Below are 19,749 nucleotides of genomic sequence, written 5' to 3'. Positions count from 1 at the left end.
CTCCTTATATGAACCAGAATCCCTTAAATATTTACTGTGCCTGGAACTTTCAGACATTTTAAATTTTCTTACAGTTTGAAGGTGAAGATATACTAAATGAGAGTTGTTATGCCTGAACACTTAAAAACAGAATCATACCAGATTACTGACCTCACAATGCTTAACGCTCACAATGCCAGAGTTTTTATAGTTCTTTTTCTTCTGTCTTTTCTTTTCATTGATGCACTCAAATTCAACCTGTATAAATGCAAACAAATACAAGAAAAATATTACAGTATCATTTATGCAACAAATTTAATAAGCCTTTACTTTAGGACTGATACTTTGCGCTTGTATTTAAAATGCAGTTCACTTCATAATCCAGCATAATTAAACCCAGCCTGCCCAACATCAGCAAGGAAAAAACCCAGCACATTCTGAAGACAGAAATCTTCTCTTACCCAAAAGGTTACAAATACATTTGTTTTAACTGTATTTCAAACAAACTAACCAAGAAATTCTGTAGCATTTTCCCTCTGAGGATTCTGCTAAGAACTTTCCTTTTGGTAGAGACATGGCAATTCAAACAAAGCATCAGTGTTTCCAGCAGCTGTGGCTGGAATTACTATTATTATTATTATTATTATTAGCTCTCAAAATATTAGAAAAGTACAAATATACACTCTTGTATATAGATCCCAGTATTTTTAATGCAGAAACAGTTCTGGAGGTTTTACAGAACTAAAGGAATATATGGTAAAGTATCTTGATAACATACAAATTATTTGATAAAACAAATAGTTTTATGTTAAGTTTGCTATGCCAACTTTTGTCTTCTACGTGTAAACCCTGCCCATTGAAACGTTTGGAAACTGTTATAGTTTGTAAGATCAGAAAGGGAAATATTGCTTTAGAGAAAAGCCACCTAGTGTAACACAGCTGGATTTTTGTGCAGTGGCATAAATAATGAATTTTCTCATATTCACTAAAGTATGCGCAATAGTTAATAAGTGCTACACTTTTAAAATAAAGGATTAAGTAAAACTTGAAAAAAATACTACAAGCTCTGGTCTTTTACCTGCAGTTAATTTGTGCTACATTCTGTCTTTTGACAATCTATTTTTTTTTAATTTCTGTATTTTTATGATTAGTGAAATTTGTTTGTACTGATGGTTGGGCATGTAGATGCATAATAATAAAAACTGTAACCAACACATTAACCCTAGGAAAATAGATGTAAATTGTAAATGCTGATTCAGCCTCAACTACAATAGCATTGTTATGGTGTAGCCTAACACAACTTTGATACCTGCAAATCAGGGGACCTAAGTTTTGCTCCAATATGAGTAAAACAGCTTATCAAGAACACACAGGCAGCTTAGACTACATAACACTTACAGGTGATGACCGAGATGCTTCCTTCAGTTTTGACATTGTCGTTTGAAAGCTTCCTATGAGGTCATGAGACCCATCACCATCATAGTCATAGCACTCAACCTAAAATGCAGCACAATTTACTGTTAGTAACAGAAATGGCCCTACAAAAACATTAACACTGCAATGGCCCTACAAAAAAAGAGAAATGAGAAAATGAGAAATGGCCCTACAAGAAATGGCCCTACAAAAACATTAACACTGCAATTGCAAACCTGAACATCCCAAACATTCCCACATCTTTTATATCACAGTTTTTCTTGCACTGATGTCTTAGAACTGCATAAAGTTGCACTACAGATTAATATTGGGCAGAAGCCAATACTCTCAGTTTTGCATCTAATCTTCCACTCAAGTGAAGGAGAGACAAGAATACTAAGTAGTGTCAGGTCTTACATGAGCAAGTAACATCAATTATATTGACCTATGTTTTGAGTGTGATGAGGTGTGGAGAAGAGTAGGAAAACAATGTAGGGTTTTTTGCATTCATCATGAATCTGTGCATCCAGCTAAAAATTTAGTAAATCAGTTATGCAAGCAATGAGAGTTTTAGCAACACTTCTATATTACTATATTACTTCATTAATCCCCAAAATAACACAGAATTTATAACCATATCAAAGTTCAGCACTTAAGTGAGAAACAATTTATTTTTTTTAGGATTAGCAAATTTAAAGAATGGATCTGTTAAACTATGATCCACACTTCATGGATCTGAATGTCAACTAAGAATCTCTTTTGCTACATGGAGAGGTTAATGTTAAGCTTTATTATTTGATCAATGCACCCTTTTAATAGCCCAATCTTCCGAAGAAGGCAGGAGTAAAAAACATTTTTTTCTCTTTGAAAATTTGATCCAACTGATTTTCTATATAAAAAGCTGGTTATCTATAAAACTTTATGCTAATTCCATCAGTTTCTGATATTCTGTTTCAGTTCAGCAACACAGACATGCTACCTAACTTAATCACATCACAGAAAAACATATTAAAATAATTTAATAATGATGATGAATATTTACAATAATAAATCAAGAGTCAAGTAGGTATCCTACATTATTTGGAATCAAAATGCAAACTTCCAAGAAAAATTTTCAGAACATGTATGGCTTAAACTGAACAGCTATTTTCATGTCCACCTTTCAAGACTGAAAATATTGTGCCTTATATTCAAGAATCAATTTAGCTGATTACTTGAGCATTTCAGTTAGAAATTAAAAAGAAACAACTTCAACATACTCTTGAGCTTCTGAAAGAAATTAGGTTTCTGAAAACAAACACAAGCGTTGGCATACATAACATGATGTGCAGCTTGGGAATTCTACTGTGCAGAACATGCCTCCATCTTGCAGTATGCACTACTACAATGTCTTGAATTCACTAATAAAAAAATGCATGCCCATGCACTGAACAGCACCTTAAATCATGCAAGCAGCCAGAGAATCAACAGGCTAATTGATGTTCATGCCAGATGCTATGTAAATTCTTCTGAATGCAATAAGTTATGACAATCAAATATTCAGCTAAGTGCTTCAGTATCTGAAATTTAAAACTGAAGACATTTCTTGACCCAATAGTTAAGATACCTGTTAGCACAGTTAATAGAGGTATTTCCTTTTTTTTTCAAAGACGTCAAAATTTGTCTTGCTTGACATGTTTGACTCATCCAAGCAAGTTTTTAATATTTATCCACACAAGAGAGAAGCATTTCCTTTTTTTCCATATATGCCCTCCTGGACATGCAATAGCACTAGGGAACCATGTGATATAACGAATTTTTCCCAGCAGAACCAGACATGTTTGCTCCAGATGAAAGGCTTGCATTTTCTACACAGAAAAACTTCACTGACTGCAAACACACTCACATGGAACATAACAATGAATCTAGAAGATGAAGAATCAACTTGGTTTGTGCACTGCTGGGCGTACACAAACTAAGCCATTAAAGAGGTGAAAAGCCACTCACAGAAAAAATTGCTGCTTTTACTTACTATGACAAACAGCCCATTACACATGCAACTGTGTGCATATAAAAGTGTTAAAGGCATTGTTTAATCCTTCAGTAACACCACATAACACATTCCTGCCTACATTTTAATGTTTGAAGTGATAGGTCCTGCATTTCTAAGTTAAGGCATAATCAAACTGCCTGTCTGCAAGTCCATAACTATTCCAAGTAAAGTCTGTTTCCTCTGGTTATAAACGTACACTTCTGAGGTAAGATTCCAAAGTACAGACTTTATCAAAATTATGATAAAACTGAGAATAACGCTTCATAGATAGATTCAGATCAATAGTCTATAGCTTTAGTATGGCTGTTTACTGAAAAGGAGAAATATATTTATAGTATATGGAGATGTAAGAGCTGTCACAGCTGTTCTGGGGAAAAGGGAAGAAGAAAGGAATAAGATGGGAACATAGAAACAGTAAGGGAAGAAGGTTCTGGACTTGTAAAGTTGCTCATTAGTCTCCCCTATAAGTATGCATTTAAATCCGACCAGGTGCTTGTAACACCCAGATCCCCATGGCTGTTAAGCATTTTCCAGGACTGCCTCAAGTCATATGACTAATATCCATCACATGCAAATCATGCTGTAAGTCTTCCTTCCCAAAGGAAGAACATCAAATATGTTTGTTGCATTTGGGGTTTTGGGTTTCTTTTTCAAATGCTAAAATACCAGGTTTCTAACATGTTCATAATAGCTTATAAATGACATTTTGATTGGCTTTCTAGGTTCCCCCCTAAAGGGAATTCCTGAAGAAAAGCATTTGGAAGTTAAACACAATTTATCCAAGAGAGAATTTGAAAATAAAAAACATTTAAAACCAGCCATGGTAGAACTATCACTATACAGGTTTGCTTAACTTTCTGACAGAAAATTCAGTTTTATATGAAGAGGAAAAGTTGTTAAAACTTGTATTCACAAGTTGTATCTGGCCCACATTTCTTAGCCTAGTGCATTAAGCATACTTTATTTTATCAGGCAGTATATTGAGAATTTCATTAGCGTTACCTGTTGCACCAGTAACAAAGTATTACAAGATCCATGACATAGAACAAAACATATTGTAGCCTTTACCATCTTTAACACCACCACTGTTGGCTAAATGTTAAAACTGTACAAGCAAAATAAGAAACTGAACTGGACATTTCAAAGATGCTTTCAACTGGTTTCCCAGACTTTCAAAGACCAGCTTCTGCCACACAATGCATCACAAAGGTACAGTGTCTTCTTTTTCTCCCCTAAAACAGGCATGTGTATCTGTGCCTTTCAAATAAGAAAGCTAATACTTTCAATTAAAATTGAAACAAACAAACAAACAAACAAAACCGAAACAGTAACTAGAATAATGTCTTCCCCTTATTACATACTTTAATTTTTATTGCATTAATTTATATACACATTTAATATACATTACCTTGATTGACTTATCCATGTCACTGTAACACAGAGAATTGAGAGAGATTTTAAAGGGCCTCCACACAGGATTCAGGTTGTTTTTAATAACCTGTTTAAAAAAAAAAAAAAAGGCATAACACCACTGTTCATCATAATGGGTCATACCTTCATGCCATGATTTTTGTATGAATAAAACAGTTGACTAATGCTGCTGTCAATGCACTCCAAATCCTAATATATAGAATATAAACAAACTACTCTTAACGTGCAATACCCTTGCTCAAAAAGAGGTGGTCTCTTTCAGCTCCACATTTTGCCAGACTTCACTGTCACCTACTATATCCTTCAGCTACTACACTGCAAAAGATTAAATTTATCTTTACATAAATAGATACTGGATGCTTTCTTTTAATAAGCACATACATACACATTTACACACATAAAAAGTTGTATGAGTTAGCAAGAATGTGTGGAAAAATCTTACATTGGAATTGCTGAATACATCAGTGCTCTGGAGATTACAATTCACTCCTGCTTATTATTTATTCTGAAGTGTCATTTCTGGAAATATTCCCTCAAAAAATTCACGGTGTAGTAAAGTAAAAACAGCCTACGAGGATAAAAGGCCTCTCAGGCTGAACACACTAAATATTATTTACAAATAATACTGAAGGATCTTAAATATGTGTCAGCTGTTAAGTATCTATAAATATACCAAATACACCAAATAATGATCTTATAAAAGTACAAGAAACTACACACAACATGCACTATGTAATTAATCATACCTAACAATAATATTACTTCCAGCACTGTTGGAGTGCTGAGAAAAAAAGCTCTCTTGAAAATGAAAACAATAAAAACAGTAGTTAGTAACAAAAGGAGATTTTTTGAACCTGTAACATAAAGAACTAATCCACCATGCCTTATTAGGCTGGAACAATAAATTCTGGACTTATTACTGAAGTTGATGACTGAAATCACCATAGAAAAGAGGCACTTTAAGCAGAAGAACCACCTCATGAGAGAAACTATTTTTATAAGTCTGACAAAAAGGATTTATAGTTCTTCAATATCCATACTTCAAAATAAATACAGTCACCTCTTCCAATGGGCACAGCACCTCAGCTGTTACTGAGCCCTGAGGTGCCACTACAGTGGGACATTGTGAAACCCTGTCAGCTGCTGTCACAGGACCCCTACACCTCCTCCTGGGTGAAAGGCTGCTGCTGCAACTCATGTTTTCCCTCACTCTGCATCCTCCTTGGCTTGCCCTTGCTATGCACGCATTCAGCACCATTGCTTTCATTAGCAAAGGGTAGGTACAGCCAGGTGACACTTTCCTGAGAACAACACAGTCAGGAATGCCCAGCTGGGTAGAACTGAGACGAATGTCCCTGTGTGAGAATGAAACTCTTTTTCAAAACATTTTTCTCCTAGACTGCTGAAAGTTAAAGAAAATCAGAAAGTGTTTTCCTCTCAGATAGAATGGCACAAATCAAAATCAGAATAAGGAGAATAAGGCAGATTTCCCAAAAAATCAGTGGAAGAGATGATGCAATTTCTAACTACTCTGTACATCAACTCTCAGGCCAGTCAATTCTTTTTGTAAGGCATTGTATCTATCTATCTAGGGTGCTGTGACACTCTGGAAATTAAATAACTTTAACCTCTTCATTGTTAACTGAAAATATCCTACCTCTGTTCTGTGAACCATCACCCAGTTTCCATCTCCAGTCTGTTTGTGGAATTCCAGATAAGGATCTGACTTTCCAAAAAAATCCTGTATTTAAATAACATGCAATTGTCTCAGAACAGCCTGTAGCATGAATACCATTAAATTCTAGTTAACACATACTTAGATTAACAAAAAGTAAATCCAGGGAACAAAAGCTTTAGATGATGAATTTCAAGTCTGATTATATTACCACCTGTGGAAGAGAAAAAGAAAGTGGGGAATGTCCTTCAATTTAGGAGAAAAATGTCCCCATATCAAACACCAGACAGTTCAAGCAAAAGAATACTTATACCAATAAGTACTACAATGGATAAACAGGAAACTAAGGATTTCATCCGGTTCAAAAAAAGTATCACTAAACCAAAAAGTAAAAATAAAAGTATTTTTCTATTTTTTTTCTAATTGTGTTTTTAAGAGTCTTTCTACATACAATAACTTTAGCCAGCCCTATATTTAACATAAATTTATATATACCAAGTACACTCTTCACTATTTGTTTCAGAAAGGTAATGGGCAACCATTCATATAGCCATTCAAACCAATGGATATACCAAAACTTCCTAAGATTTATGAATAAATGTAATAATTTACATTTAATGGGAGTGAGTTGCTCATGGACTACCCTTGAAATGCATTTATCTTACTTAGAAATATATTACAATTCATTTCAAAACAGTCAATGAAGTTACTCTGTAGCAATCTTCAATTTCTTTTCCAGTATAAGTAATATCTTAATGGATTTTATTTTTTAATCAAAAATGAGAATGAATACTTAAATGTTTCCTGCTTTGACAAGATTCTGATTTTACTACTTTATCAAGGAAACAGCAATCACTTAAATACCTTATTGTCCAGTTTCCTTGCTTCTAGTTCCAATATAACCACCCTGTTATCCTTCACTTCTTCTGCTGTAATCTAGGTAGGCAAGCAAAATACTTATTTTTTTATCCAGGAACAACACAGTTTTTTCATATTCACAGCATTCCTATGACAGGTCCATAAAAGAAAAAAAAAAAGCCCAAAACAACAAAAACATGCTTTCTCACAAATGAAGCATTAAAAAATGAGCAGGGGGCAAGAGAGGAACAATTTGATTTGACATTGGGATTCCATTCCATCTATCTACCATAAATGACAGCACTGACAAAGATATGCCCCAAACAGTAACTGGATGCCCTAATCATGTATTCAATGGAACTTTGTAATACAGAAGGTGGGCTGCTATTGGATGACAAAGACATATTAGTGGATGGAAAAAAAAGCTTTACAATACTTTTTACAGCACTATAGAATAGACATATTGCATTCAAGCCATTAACTAAAAACAAAACCCAGAAATAGTAAAGAATGAACTCTAAAGAGATTTATTTCTTAACTGTCTTACCGTAATGCTTCCTTTTCCAGCAGGTTTGCCATTTTTCAGTACTAATGGTTTTGTTAAAGTCCTGCTAGAAACTATCTGCCAAGACAAAATTTGAGTATCAAGCATTATTAACTCAATTTAACAGATTTTCAAAGGAATTAAACAAGATAGTGAGGCATTTTCATTTTATGAACTTATCCTTTATTGTGAAGATAACAGCATTACATCTACTTCCCATAAACTTCTATAAATAAATAGGTAATACTCAATACACTTCATCATTTTAAAATACATATGCAGATGAACACATGCAGAGCTTCAGGAGTAATAAGAAATACAATGTCTTCTAGTAATATGATACACATACATGGACAAAGATAGTATCTTAGGTTCCAATTTCAAATTGTTCTGTAAATTTTTCACACATACCTTTAAAATGCATGCAAAGCAGATTTCATAAATGGATTCAGCAAATAGATTTATAAAAACAATGTCTGTTACTCAAAAAAAACATGAGCCTCCCCCTGCACTGTTTCCAGCTGATTTTATTTTCCCTTGTTCAGGCAATGCTTCCTCAGAAGTTTGTCTATTCCTTCTACAGGTCCTTCTTTACTTTAAGAATGAATTATTAATTTTTGACACTGAACTTCAGTTCACAATGCCTCTATCTTTAAAATGCACTTAAAATAAAAATACTTAAGACACAGGGCAGGAAAAATCCCAAGACAACTCTTGTGAGAAGTGCCTTTGAAGGATCTATTCAAAATCACAAGTTAAAAAGAAGCTGCTCAATTGTGATTGCATCAATAGGAGAATAAGACTGGGAAATTGAATTAAAATCTAGAGTTGGAAGAACTAGGATCACTGCTTGCATTGAGTGGAAAGCAGATTAGAAGGGTAACATGGCCCTTGTGAATGTTCATACATTGTTCTACACTGATTCTCTTTTTATGGAGCATGAAAATAGGCAGCTGAGTATTAGACTAAATAAACAGCAATTACTACAACTTTGTGCTCATTGACAATCCACTTACATTTAGACAGCAATCCAACAGTCAGCATCCTAGAGCATATTTCAGGACATCATCTCAAGACCTTTTGCAAATAAAATGTATATAAACTGAACTGAGGCTTGAAAAAACAAATTTAGGGAATCCTGTTCAACTTAAGAGTACTCCAACTATACAAGAATATAGTGATAAATTTAAGGTAAAAGTGGTAAATGACTTTCAGTAATTTAATTCTAAGGGAAATCATCTGCATACTTACCTGTCCCAGTGTACATTCTAATTCTCCTAAGAAGTCATCATCATTCAGATCAAAGGTTTTGTTATCGATGTCATATATTCCAAACTTAAGCTTCTGAACTAGCTCAAAATAATAATCAATTAAGAATTTCTTGGAAAACTTTGGGTTCAAGGAATTCTTAACTCTTTCTGTGCGATCAACCTGCAATTAGAAAGATACCACTTTATCCGATATTTCACAAACTAAACAAGCAAGCAAATCAAATAATGTATTATTAAAGACATTCAAAAGTTCTTAAAGTACAAAGCTACATCTTCCTACAAACCTTTCATCAAATATAAATTACAAAACATTGTATTATATATACACATTATATTACAATACCTGCTGCTCTGAGTTAGGGATACTTGACCTGTTTTTCCATCACTCCCCCTAAGGAGGGATCTACTCCTGCACAAGGAAGACCAACGTAAAATCTTATAATGTGAAATCCAGGATGAGATCCTAGTTTTGGAGAGCTGTATTTATTACAGCACATTTAAGCACTTAGTATTCAGAAGTGCTGGTATAAAATTAAAATATTTTAATGAAATCATAAGCTATAGTGTTTTAAAAGGTCCAGCAATTCAGAATGTGTTTTTAGCAGATTTGTGAGAAGCATCAGACTGTACCTCATACCACTGCTGACCACTTGTGTTCTGGAGAAGCACACACAGAGGGTCTGACTTGGAACCAACATCTTTATCCAAGAGATTGGTGCAGGAAATAGTCAACTCCACCTTTGTCACACACTGTGCCGCCATTTGTTACACTAGAAAGCGGAAACAGAAATCATAATTTTTAAAATGGACTGAAAAGCAAACAATGGGATTATCACAATGCATCTAACTGATCACTAGACGTGTTAGCTTGTCAGGAGTGATGCTTTGAGGCTACAAATGCAAATTTTACAATTTATGATGTACCAACATTACAGCATTATTATTGTCCCACTCTTGTCTTTGCCACACAATTATAAAAAATTAGTTTCAAAATCTGCATGTAAAAAACAACATCAGGTTTCTTAAAATGCTTGAGGAACCAAATGAGAAATGGAATACACCTCAAAAAAAGCACAGTGGTTTGAATTGCTGACAATAATACTTCACAAACTTTAAATGAAATCTTTTAAAGCCCACGCGAGTGCCAGTATCTTATAATATAGATTTTAATAGTAATTCCATTAGTAAGGAAAAAACCATATGATATACTCCTATACCAAACCTTTGTAACAAAATGCTGAAACCATGAGCATGGCAGAATTGGAAGACAAATTTAAGTAGGTAACAGGCGATCTTGCTTTAGTAAAAATACAAAACCAACTACAAATATCAATAATAAGGATAAACACTTTTAAGTCAAGTAACAACTGAGAATTTGAGGGAACTATTCTTTCTGAATATTTGTTTAAAAAGAAAATAACTGAAAGCATGGTTACATTTTCTCTTTAAGCACCTCAATCATTCTCCACTAGAACTAAGACCAGTAGATATTACAAACCTACAGAAACAGTTGATTATCAGTTGTGAATACCACACTAGGATAACATGCATTTGCAAGCCCAAGTAGGTCTGAGCACCAGATTATTTTCTAGATATAAAGAAAAAATTCTCCGTAATTATACATTTCAAGGACAGAGGTGATAATTTCCAGCAACTCTTGGGGAAGTAAATCTCTACAGTACAATCATCCTTGACTCAGAGACTAAAACTTCCAAGTCTTTCCACAAGCAGCCTACCCTGGAAGCTCCCAAGCCTCTTTAGTTTCAGGTTTGCCTTCTCTCCAGTAAATCCACAGCATAGACATTATCCACAGTATCCCTCTGGATTAATTTATCTTAAAAGTGCATGAGACACCAAACAGAACAAGGCAGCAGGAAAGGTATCTGCTTCTGTCTAATCAGCTCACTTGCAACATATACATGGAGTGTGTTTGAATATGAAACTATACTAAACCCAACCCAGCTCTCTTTCTTTCACTGTATTCGTAAGACTTTTCATGAAAAAGAATGGTTCCTTAGAGGCAAAAAGGAAAGGAACATGGAAAAGACAAAGAACAAACTGAAAATAGGAGAAAGAAAAAATTGTGGGGTCTGAGGAAATTTTCCTGAGGCTTCTTGTATTCTACTATGGCACAATTCACAAGTTGTCTCATATCCATTCTGCGGTCTTAGTGATAAACCTTTTGGAGACTGAAGTACATATAAATTATCTGTAAAAGAAACACTCAAACATCCATGCACATATTTTAAGAAGCATGTCAGATTCATGGAAATCCTCATGCACTTCCCAAACACCTAAATGTGATTTCTTCTTTGAGTATCTTTTTGCTCCCATGACTTTATAAAGTTTAATTTATTGTCCTTGAGGGGAAAAGAGTGAAGATCTAAGTATTAAAAGAGTTTTTAAACAAATGGTTTTTAGGCTTAGAAAGCACACTTCTGAAAAGCAGTCTGCCCTTTTTTCCCGGTTCTCTTTTTATACACTGGTATTTTCCATTCCCTATTGCTTTCCTGGCTGCCAGACTGAGCTCATTAACACTCAGTGCCTTTCCCACAGAATCCAGTGCAGACCAGTACATGTCTCCTTAATGGCAGTTTCCAGAAAAACAACTTTCTGCTGACAAAATGCTGCTCTAGCACTCACTGATGCTGCAACAGCAAGTAGAAAGGGTTTTCATGAAACTCAACGGATATTAAACTTGAATTGAGATGCACTTTCAAACCAGTCAAATTTTTCTTGCTTCAACTTGCCTGAAACTCATTATTAAGAGTCCTTGAAAGCACTTGTAGACACATTTCTTTTGTTAAGGTAATATTTCAAAAATCACTGGTAAATGGATGGCATCCAGTCAACATAAAAATATGGTCAGCTTTTTCCTCTTTTTGTCTGTGTGTGTACATCTCACTTCTTGTACATCTCAAGTACTTTCTCACATGAACACATCAATTCTCTTACTTCCTCTCCTCCTCCATGTCACCAACTCTCCCACTATGCACCTAATGCGGGAAAAGAGCAGATTAAGTAAAAGAGGTGCTATGCAAAGAGCATCCTTTAGCACAGAGCAGGGAGAATAAAAAGGCTGATTCCCTTCCCTAAAATGCAAATGCTTATTTGTGATGCAATAACATATTGCATCTCAAATAATGAGATCATATTTGAGATTAGATAAAAGACAATTTGTAACAAGAATATGCATTTATTTAAGTGGCGTATAGTCAAAATCCAGACAAAGAGCAAAACTTCATAAATCACAAGATGGTCTTTTAATCTTTACCATTTCTAGCTTTAAAAAATCCAGGATGAAAAATAATGCTAGGCATTTTCCCCAGAAGTTTTGAGAGTATTAGGAATCTATAGCTGTATAACAGGTTGAAGAGGTCTGTAATACTAATGCATTTCAAAAAATAATTTTGCTATTTTACTTTAAAAAATATGTTTCTGCAAGAGACTGATACATTTTACAGCAAATAGCTACAGACAACCTGATTTTCAGTAACATTATTAACATTAAAAGTTTGTAAAATATTTATTAGCAAGAAAAAATCATGTATCATTAATCCAAAGCAGTATTTAAGGTAGTGAAACTTAGTAAATAAACAAGAAATACTTCTCTTAGAACACTGCCCAGCTTACAAAATTTGTGGACGACACACCCACTTCACATGTGTGAAGTTAGGAGTCTTTCAAACAGCACTCTCTGCTGGAGCTCTGCTCATGCTGCACAAATCCTTGTCATCCCAAATGCATGAAAGGAAGACTTATCCCAGCCCCGACCAATTCTCCTCACTACTAAAAGCCTGTGTTAGCTGCAAAGTTCCTAACGGGTTTGAGAGGTGAATGGTAGGGTTTCTAAGGATGATGAACATCTTCAAGGATCAGTCACTGTAAGGTAAGCAAACAACCTCTTCTTGAGGACTTGATGCAATACAGAGTCTGGCAAATTGCAGTTCTCTCCATGATGGTGAAAATAAATCATGACTGCACTTAGTGCATTAACCCTGAAATACCATTCTACAACACATCTAGTAGGCAAACCAAACATAAAATATTCTAGATACGTAGGCAAACCAAACATAAAATATTCTAGATACATGACTGGATTACTTCAACACTTGGGATTCTGGAATAACTTTATATGGACAGATTATATGGTTCGGCTGTGGTAGAATGAGCCTTGACTGCCAGTAAGTTACAACATATAACAAGAAATTTAGTTATTTAATTAATTATTGTTATTAAAGTAGCTGTGCTCCACATTGGTCAAATTTAATTAAAACCTTTGTTTTTCTCAAGCTATTAACTGTTTGCCCTCCATGCAGGGTACACCCCAAAGGGAGGCAAAGCACACGAGAGGGTGTGCAGGTGACAGCTTGATCATCCTTTTTATTGAAATAGCTTTTATGACTGCCGGAGAATATTCGGCTTAAAAAAACCTGGACAGGAAAAGACTGAAAATTACTATATAAATTGTACAGCAGAACTTGCAACATTGAGACTCTGAACTGCAGCAATGTACAGTCACAAGGGGTACTCTGCCACGTCTAGGCTGCTCAAAAGCATGATTAGGTCAACTAAGAATATGACAAGTCTTTCCGCTTGAGCTGTAATTTTCAAAGCAAAAATCTTAAGTCAAGGACTAGTCTTGTCTTGCAGTTTTATAGATCAGAATGTTCTTTGAATTCCAGTGATGATTCTAATGAAGATAAGTGGTACACATCAAACAACCAAGTCATTGTCTGTTTTTCAACAGAAACTGCAAACATGGCATTGTACCTGGAAAGGAACAGATCTATTATCAGAACAATCTAACAATGCAGTTGGGAACTGCCAGACTGCAGCAACCCTCACCATGCTGCAATGTCAGAGGACAGTACTGGCTCGCCCACATAACCTTCCAGAGCATTACAATGACATGTTCACAATTACAGCTGCATCCAATCTGACAAGCAGAAATACCTAACCAGAAGGAAACAAAAAGACTAACAAAGAGGGTTTGGCATCACTGTCTTTTAATCACAAGTCTCAAACCTGTTCTGATGTAAATTATTGCTGTCATAGAACATTTCCTAGTTCCTGTGAACTGCTAATGGCAATAGAACAAAAATCCATAATTTGTAGATATCTCAGGGCCCAAATGGACACAGAAAGGCCACAAGAGACTTGCATATAAAGTCTATCCCTATCAGCTAATCTTCTTGCCATAATGCTACACTTAAGAATTTTATGTCAGCTTTGTGCCAGACTGAAAAAGGCAGAAAATGCCATGTCTGCTGCAAGAAGCTGACAATGAAATTATGACAAATGGCTGCTTCTTCTCACTGATAGGGCTGGTAGCAACACAATTGCTAGTAATCTTGGGCTACATGCATACAAATATACATTTTTGAAAATCTCAAGGTAACCCTTCAGTTCCCAAGGAAACAGACCACTTCACAGGAAACAGACATTCCATGCAAGGCTACAAAAGCTAAGACTGATTCACAACATAATTTCATCACAGCATTTGAAAAAAAAACCAAAAACAAAAAACCAGCTTCTCTAAAAATCCTACCTCTAAATCTGAATTCTGGCTCTTTTCCGTTTGTTTACAGGCAACACAGCTGGAGAAACTGTCCAGCTGATGTGCTGACAAGCTAAGTAACTGAAGCAGCTTGAGTCATTCTGTATGTGAAGAATTACACATTATCTTGAGTGTAAACTTTATCCTCTTATAGTATGGACACAGTTACCACTTCTTGAGTGATAGCTGTATCTATCTTGGAAGGTACGAAGGCTCTGCAGAGGGGTCTGGACAGGCTGGATCAATGGTCCAAGGCCAGTAGCATGAGGTTCACTAAGGCTAAGTACCTGGTCCTACATTTGGGTCACAACAATCCCATGCAGCACTACAGGCTTGGGAAAGACTGACTGAAAATCTATCCAAAGGAAAAGGACTTGGGAGTGCTGGTCAGCAGTGGCTGAACATGAGCCAGTGGGTGCCCAGGTGGCCAAGAAGGCCAATGGCATCCTGCCTTGTACCAAAAAGAGCATGGCCAGCAGGACAAGGTCAGTGATTGTCCGCCTGTACTCAGCACTGGTGAGGCCACACCTAGAATCCTGTGTCCACTTCTGGCATACTCAATTCAGGAAGGACCCTGAGGTGCTGGACCGAGTCCAGAAAAGGGCAACAAAGCTGGTGAAGAGTCTAAAGAATAAGTCATATGAGGAATGGCTGAGGCAGCTGGGAGTGTTAGGCTTGGACAAAACGAGGCTCAGGGGTGACCTTACTGCTCTGTACAACTCCCTGAAAGGAGGGTGTAGCCAGGTGAGGGTCTGCCCTCTCCCAAGCAACAAGTGACAGGACAAGAGTACATAACCTCAACCTGTGCCAGGGGAGGTTCAGGATAGACATCAGAGAGAATTTCTTCACTGAAAGTATTGATAAGCATTGGAATGGAGTGCCCAGTGAGGTGGTAGAGTCACCATCCCTAGAGGTGTTCAAGAAACGACTGGGTGTGGCACTTAGTGCTATGGTCTAGTTCACAAGATGGTGATAGGTCAAAGGTTGGGCTTGATAATCTTGGAAGTCTTTTCCAAACTAAATGATTCCAAGATTCTCATATTCACTATTTAGTATGCAGGAAGGAATCAAAGCATTCTGAACTAAGCAAGTAAGATTATGCGGATAAAACCCTAATGGCCATGCCACACATTTTACTGGGGATTATGCCAATCAAAAAAAAAGCTAATATTTAAGAAGTCTGAGGTATAAGAATACGTCAGAATGGAAGTGTCATTCTCTGTATGGGAAATGAATCATCTGTTTATACAAGCTTTATGATACTCTATTGGATTGGTAGCACACTGGTATAACAAGTCAGGCTACTATTTGCCAGTTGTTCCTGTATATAAAAATCTATCTCTAAGTCACATTGCCAAAGAACATGTTTAGAATTCTTTTTTAAAAACCTCCCCTGCACAGAAAACATTAACTTCTAAGACACCTGTTCACAAAATTACTTAGAAACAGTCATTTCTAAATATATTTCCACTGATTTTTTTTTTATTCCTGTGGTTCTTCCCAGCATCTTCTACCCACAAAAGTATTTTAGGTGATGTTTTGATTCAACTGAGCTAAACTATAAAAGGTAATATTATGTCTAAAACAAGAAAATTAAGAAATACAGATCTCCTGACTTCAAAATTCAGTTTGTTAAGTGTACAGCAGTAAACCAGAGGAACATGTTTTTCTTGCATATATGTTTATATGCTTTATCAGAGTATTTTTATACCAATTATTTCACAGTATACAATCGATCAACTATGCAATGTGAATAGTACCTTAAATTGTGTATACTTCATTGCAATTTCTCTGTGTAGAGTCATCAGTTGATTGACTACATAATAAACATTACCCACAAAAAAGAAAAACTTTTACCTCACTGAAACTTGCTGTACTGTATAGAAGGGACAAGATGCAGGTGAACATGTTTTAGACTAATCCTCCTTACAGTTCATTTCAAGAGATGTTGTGACACTTCACTGCTACAAATACTAGTTCTTAAAAAGGAGTTACAGTAACTTACCACAGAGGTCTGCCCCAGGCCTCTCAGCAAAAGGCTAAAGCTCCAACCAACAGTAGCACTAAAATGTGAAATGAAAGGAAATCAAAAGCAAGAATTGTTATTCCCATAGATCAATCAACGTAAGAGGTTTGAAGGCATATGGTTTGAGGAAGTACAGTTCATCTAAAAATAAATAACCTGCCAAACAGCTTTATGTGTCCACGAAACTGCACTGTAAAGAGTACTCAAGAGAAACTCAGAGCCTTTGTAGGAATATAGCAAATATTAAATATTTTAAAAGCCCAGCAAGAAAAGTCCTTTAAGATTTTAAGAACAAAGATCAGATTACTGGTTCTGTCCTATTAATTTCTTTTTTTTTTTTCAATAAAGTGACAGTGGATTAGAGGAAGTAGATCAAAATCAGTGGCTCCCAATGTTGTTTATACTCTAAGAAACCTGTGCTTCCTTACAGTGCTAAAGAATGCCTAAGAAAGTCCATGAAATCAGTATCCCACAGTGGTCCAGCATATAATTTTCCATCTCAGTATAAACAATAACTACACCTTGAAACCAACAATCACAAAATTGCACTTTACTATAGCTCTGATGTATTTCAAACCTTCCTATGCGCAAACCAAGAGCTCTCCAGTCAGCTGCCCTTCCATTCTGTATCACAGCAGCTACTTGCACTCAGCATTCCCTGTGCCTGGGAGGCATCATTCGTGCCCTGCATACCTACAGGCAGTGACTCTCAAAACAGGCACACAGCAATCTTGGAAACAGCAGATAATTGCACGTATGCTAATCATCTACCAAGAGGAATTTCTAACAACTCTTCTGGATGGGGGAAGTACCAGAAGCAAACTGCCACAACTAGAACTAACTCAGCTGCCTCCTAACTGTGCCTTTGATAAAGCACTGAGTGAACATGCACTTGATCCATCTATGAGACGGAATGGATCTACAGGATACAGTCTACAGGATACATTCTTCCCTCAACCACAGAACAAAGTATGAAGCAAGTGGTATAAATAAATAAAGACTACTTCTTAAACAGAAGCTCGGATCCAGGAACCAAGCCCCAAAATTCTTATATTCATAAATCCTTCAAACACTTAATAATGCCTTTTCAAAATGTCTTAGAAACTATCTCATCTAAAGCAGCATTAGAGATAAACCAAAGAAATCAAAAAAATCACGGAGTTGATGGAAAAGACCTTTAAGATTATAAAAAACAGCACCACAATTCTACTTCCTGTCTACTTACTTGCACAAGCCACACCACACCTTCAAATGTCATGCCAGGCAGGGCCAGTATTAATCTCTGCCTAACTGATCTAAAAACAGAAGTAATTTTGTTGGGTTTAACAGGAACCAATATGCACAAATACTAATTTGATCATATATTACTTATCCTGGAAGATCATCCTGACTTTCACAGGAATATAAACAGGAAAGAACAGAAAATATCTTACTCCTTAATTTTGTCCCTGAAGGTATTTCCTTTAGGAAACCATGGTAATGGTCATTTAGGAAACTTGTTCCTAAATCAAATGAAGGTAAAAAAAAAAAAAAATTAAACTCCACCCCAGATACGTGCAATGTTGAGATTTTAGTTTTGTTTCCCCTAACATTTTGGCTTCCCTTTAGCATTCATTTCTGGAGAAATATTAATGATTTGTGCATAAAAGAAGACTGTACAAATGCTGTTGTACCAATTCTGCTACTTTGGAACTCTGGCAGATAATATTTAGTAACAGCTTAGTTATTCAGCCTAGCAGAAATAGACTTTCAATAGCTGAACTGAAATTAATCTAACAATCACCTATAACGAAACTGTATAGATTAAGACATTTAACACAAACATACTTGTCATAGAAACACTACATTCGTCCTAACACCAAAACAGATAAACACAAAGACCTCTGTCTCTTACTCCTTGAACATCTTCCTCTCTTTTTTTTTTCCCTAATGCTTGTTGGTGTTCTGCATGCACTTTGAAACATCTTACCTCTCAGATTATACACGTATAAAGTTAAAACTTAAAGCTCCAACTGAAAAAAAAAATACTAGCTGGGGTTAAGTTTGACTCTATTTACTTTTACTACACAAACTTTTTGCACCACCACAGAAATATCTTTAACTCGAAATTTCAGGGATATAATCCTCCAGGAAAAAAAATGTCAGTGGTGGAGACAGGGCAATACATCTTACTTTGAGGACACTTAACGTACTTTGAAAACAGGAGTACGGAAGCAAAAGCGAAGAAGTTTCACATTTTAAACTTTTCCCTAGTGGAGGAGTAAGTTATGACAACAAGAACGTTATCTAAAGTTTGTCTTGTATATATTATGCAACTACAGTGAAGAAAGAAAACAACCACCCACTCAACCAGCAGCTCAGAACGAACAGCATGCGGTTTTCAGGAACGATGCTGCCTCTCGACAGCCTCCTCTCGCAGAGCTCAGGGTGCTTTTCAGAGCGGTGTTTGCACCGCCACGGAGATCGGCACTGAGCACGCAGACCTTCAGGCCTACAACTTTAACTTCACTGAGTTCCACTACCTGCGGGACGGCGCTGGGGCAGCGATTCCCCGATCCCCAGAGCAGCGGCGGCTGGCAGCGCTCCCGTGTCCCGGCGCAGGCAGCGGGGCCGCACCGCAGGGGACGTTTCGCGGGAGGAACGGCTGGGATAGCAGACGCCCGAGCCCTGCCCTGCAGCCCCAGCCCCGCACGGCTCTCGCTGGACGAGGCGGAGGGGCCGATAGAGCAGCCCCCGCGGGACACGGGCCGGCACTCCGCCGGAGCCCTCAGGCCAGCGGCGCGGCGCGACCCACCCTCACCTGCAGCGCGGCGCCTCCGCACCCCGAGCCCGCGGCGGCCACACCCGCGCGGCCCCCTGCCCTGCCCCGCCCCGCCCCGGGGCGCAGGCGCACAGCCCCCGCCGCCCCTCCCGCCCCTCAGCCCGGGCTGCCGCCGCTCGGGCCCGGCGTGGCTCGGCGC

At 36.9% G+C, this 19,749-nt stretch overlaps 1 protein-coding gene across 6 annotated transcripts in view; it reads right to left on the bottom strand.

Moving 5' to 3' along the window:
• Nucleotides 1-19,689, bottom strand: part of CPNE3 (copine 3) — a 29,089-nt gene extending 9,400 nt beyond the window's left edge. Inside the window, exons 1-10 of one of the 6 annotated variants that reach the window (XM_085053139.1) lie at nucleotides 19,590-19,689; nucleotides 16,769-16,826; nucleotides 9,834-9,973; nucleotides 9,184-9,363; nucleotides 7,936-8,010; nucleotides 7,395-7,466; nucleotides 6,513-6,596; nucleotides 4,833-4,922; nucleotides 1,378-1,476; nucleotides 151-237 (exon numbers count right to left, since the gene is read on the bottom strand). In XM_085053139.1, the coding sequence (XP_084909265.1) occupies nucleotides 151-237; nucleotides 1,378-1,476; nucleotides 4,833-4,922; nucleotides 6,513-6,596; nucleotides 7,395-7,466; nucleotides 7,936-8,010; nucleotides 9,184-9,363; nucleotides 9,834-9,965 (819 nt within the window). In that variant the 5' untranslated portion in view covers nucleotides 9,966-9,973; nucleotides 16,769-16,826; nucleotides 19,590-19,689. The other 5 variants (XM_085053140.1, XM_085053141.1, XM_085053144.1 and 2 more) reach the window with 5 other exon arrangements.
• Nucleotides 19,690-19,749: the final 60 nt, after the last annotated feature.

Source organism: Lichenostomus cassidix, chromosome 2 (assembly GCF_008360975.1).
Source record: "Lichenostomus cassidix isolate B80296 chromosome 2, HeHo_3.0, whole genome shotgun sequence".
NCBI classification, from domain to species: Eukaryota; Metazoa; Chordata; class Aves; order Passeriformes; family Meliphagidae; genus Lichenostomus; species Lichenostomus cassidix.
This window is presented reverse-complemented; position numbering and strand designations above follow the sequence as displayed.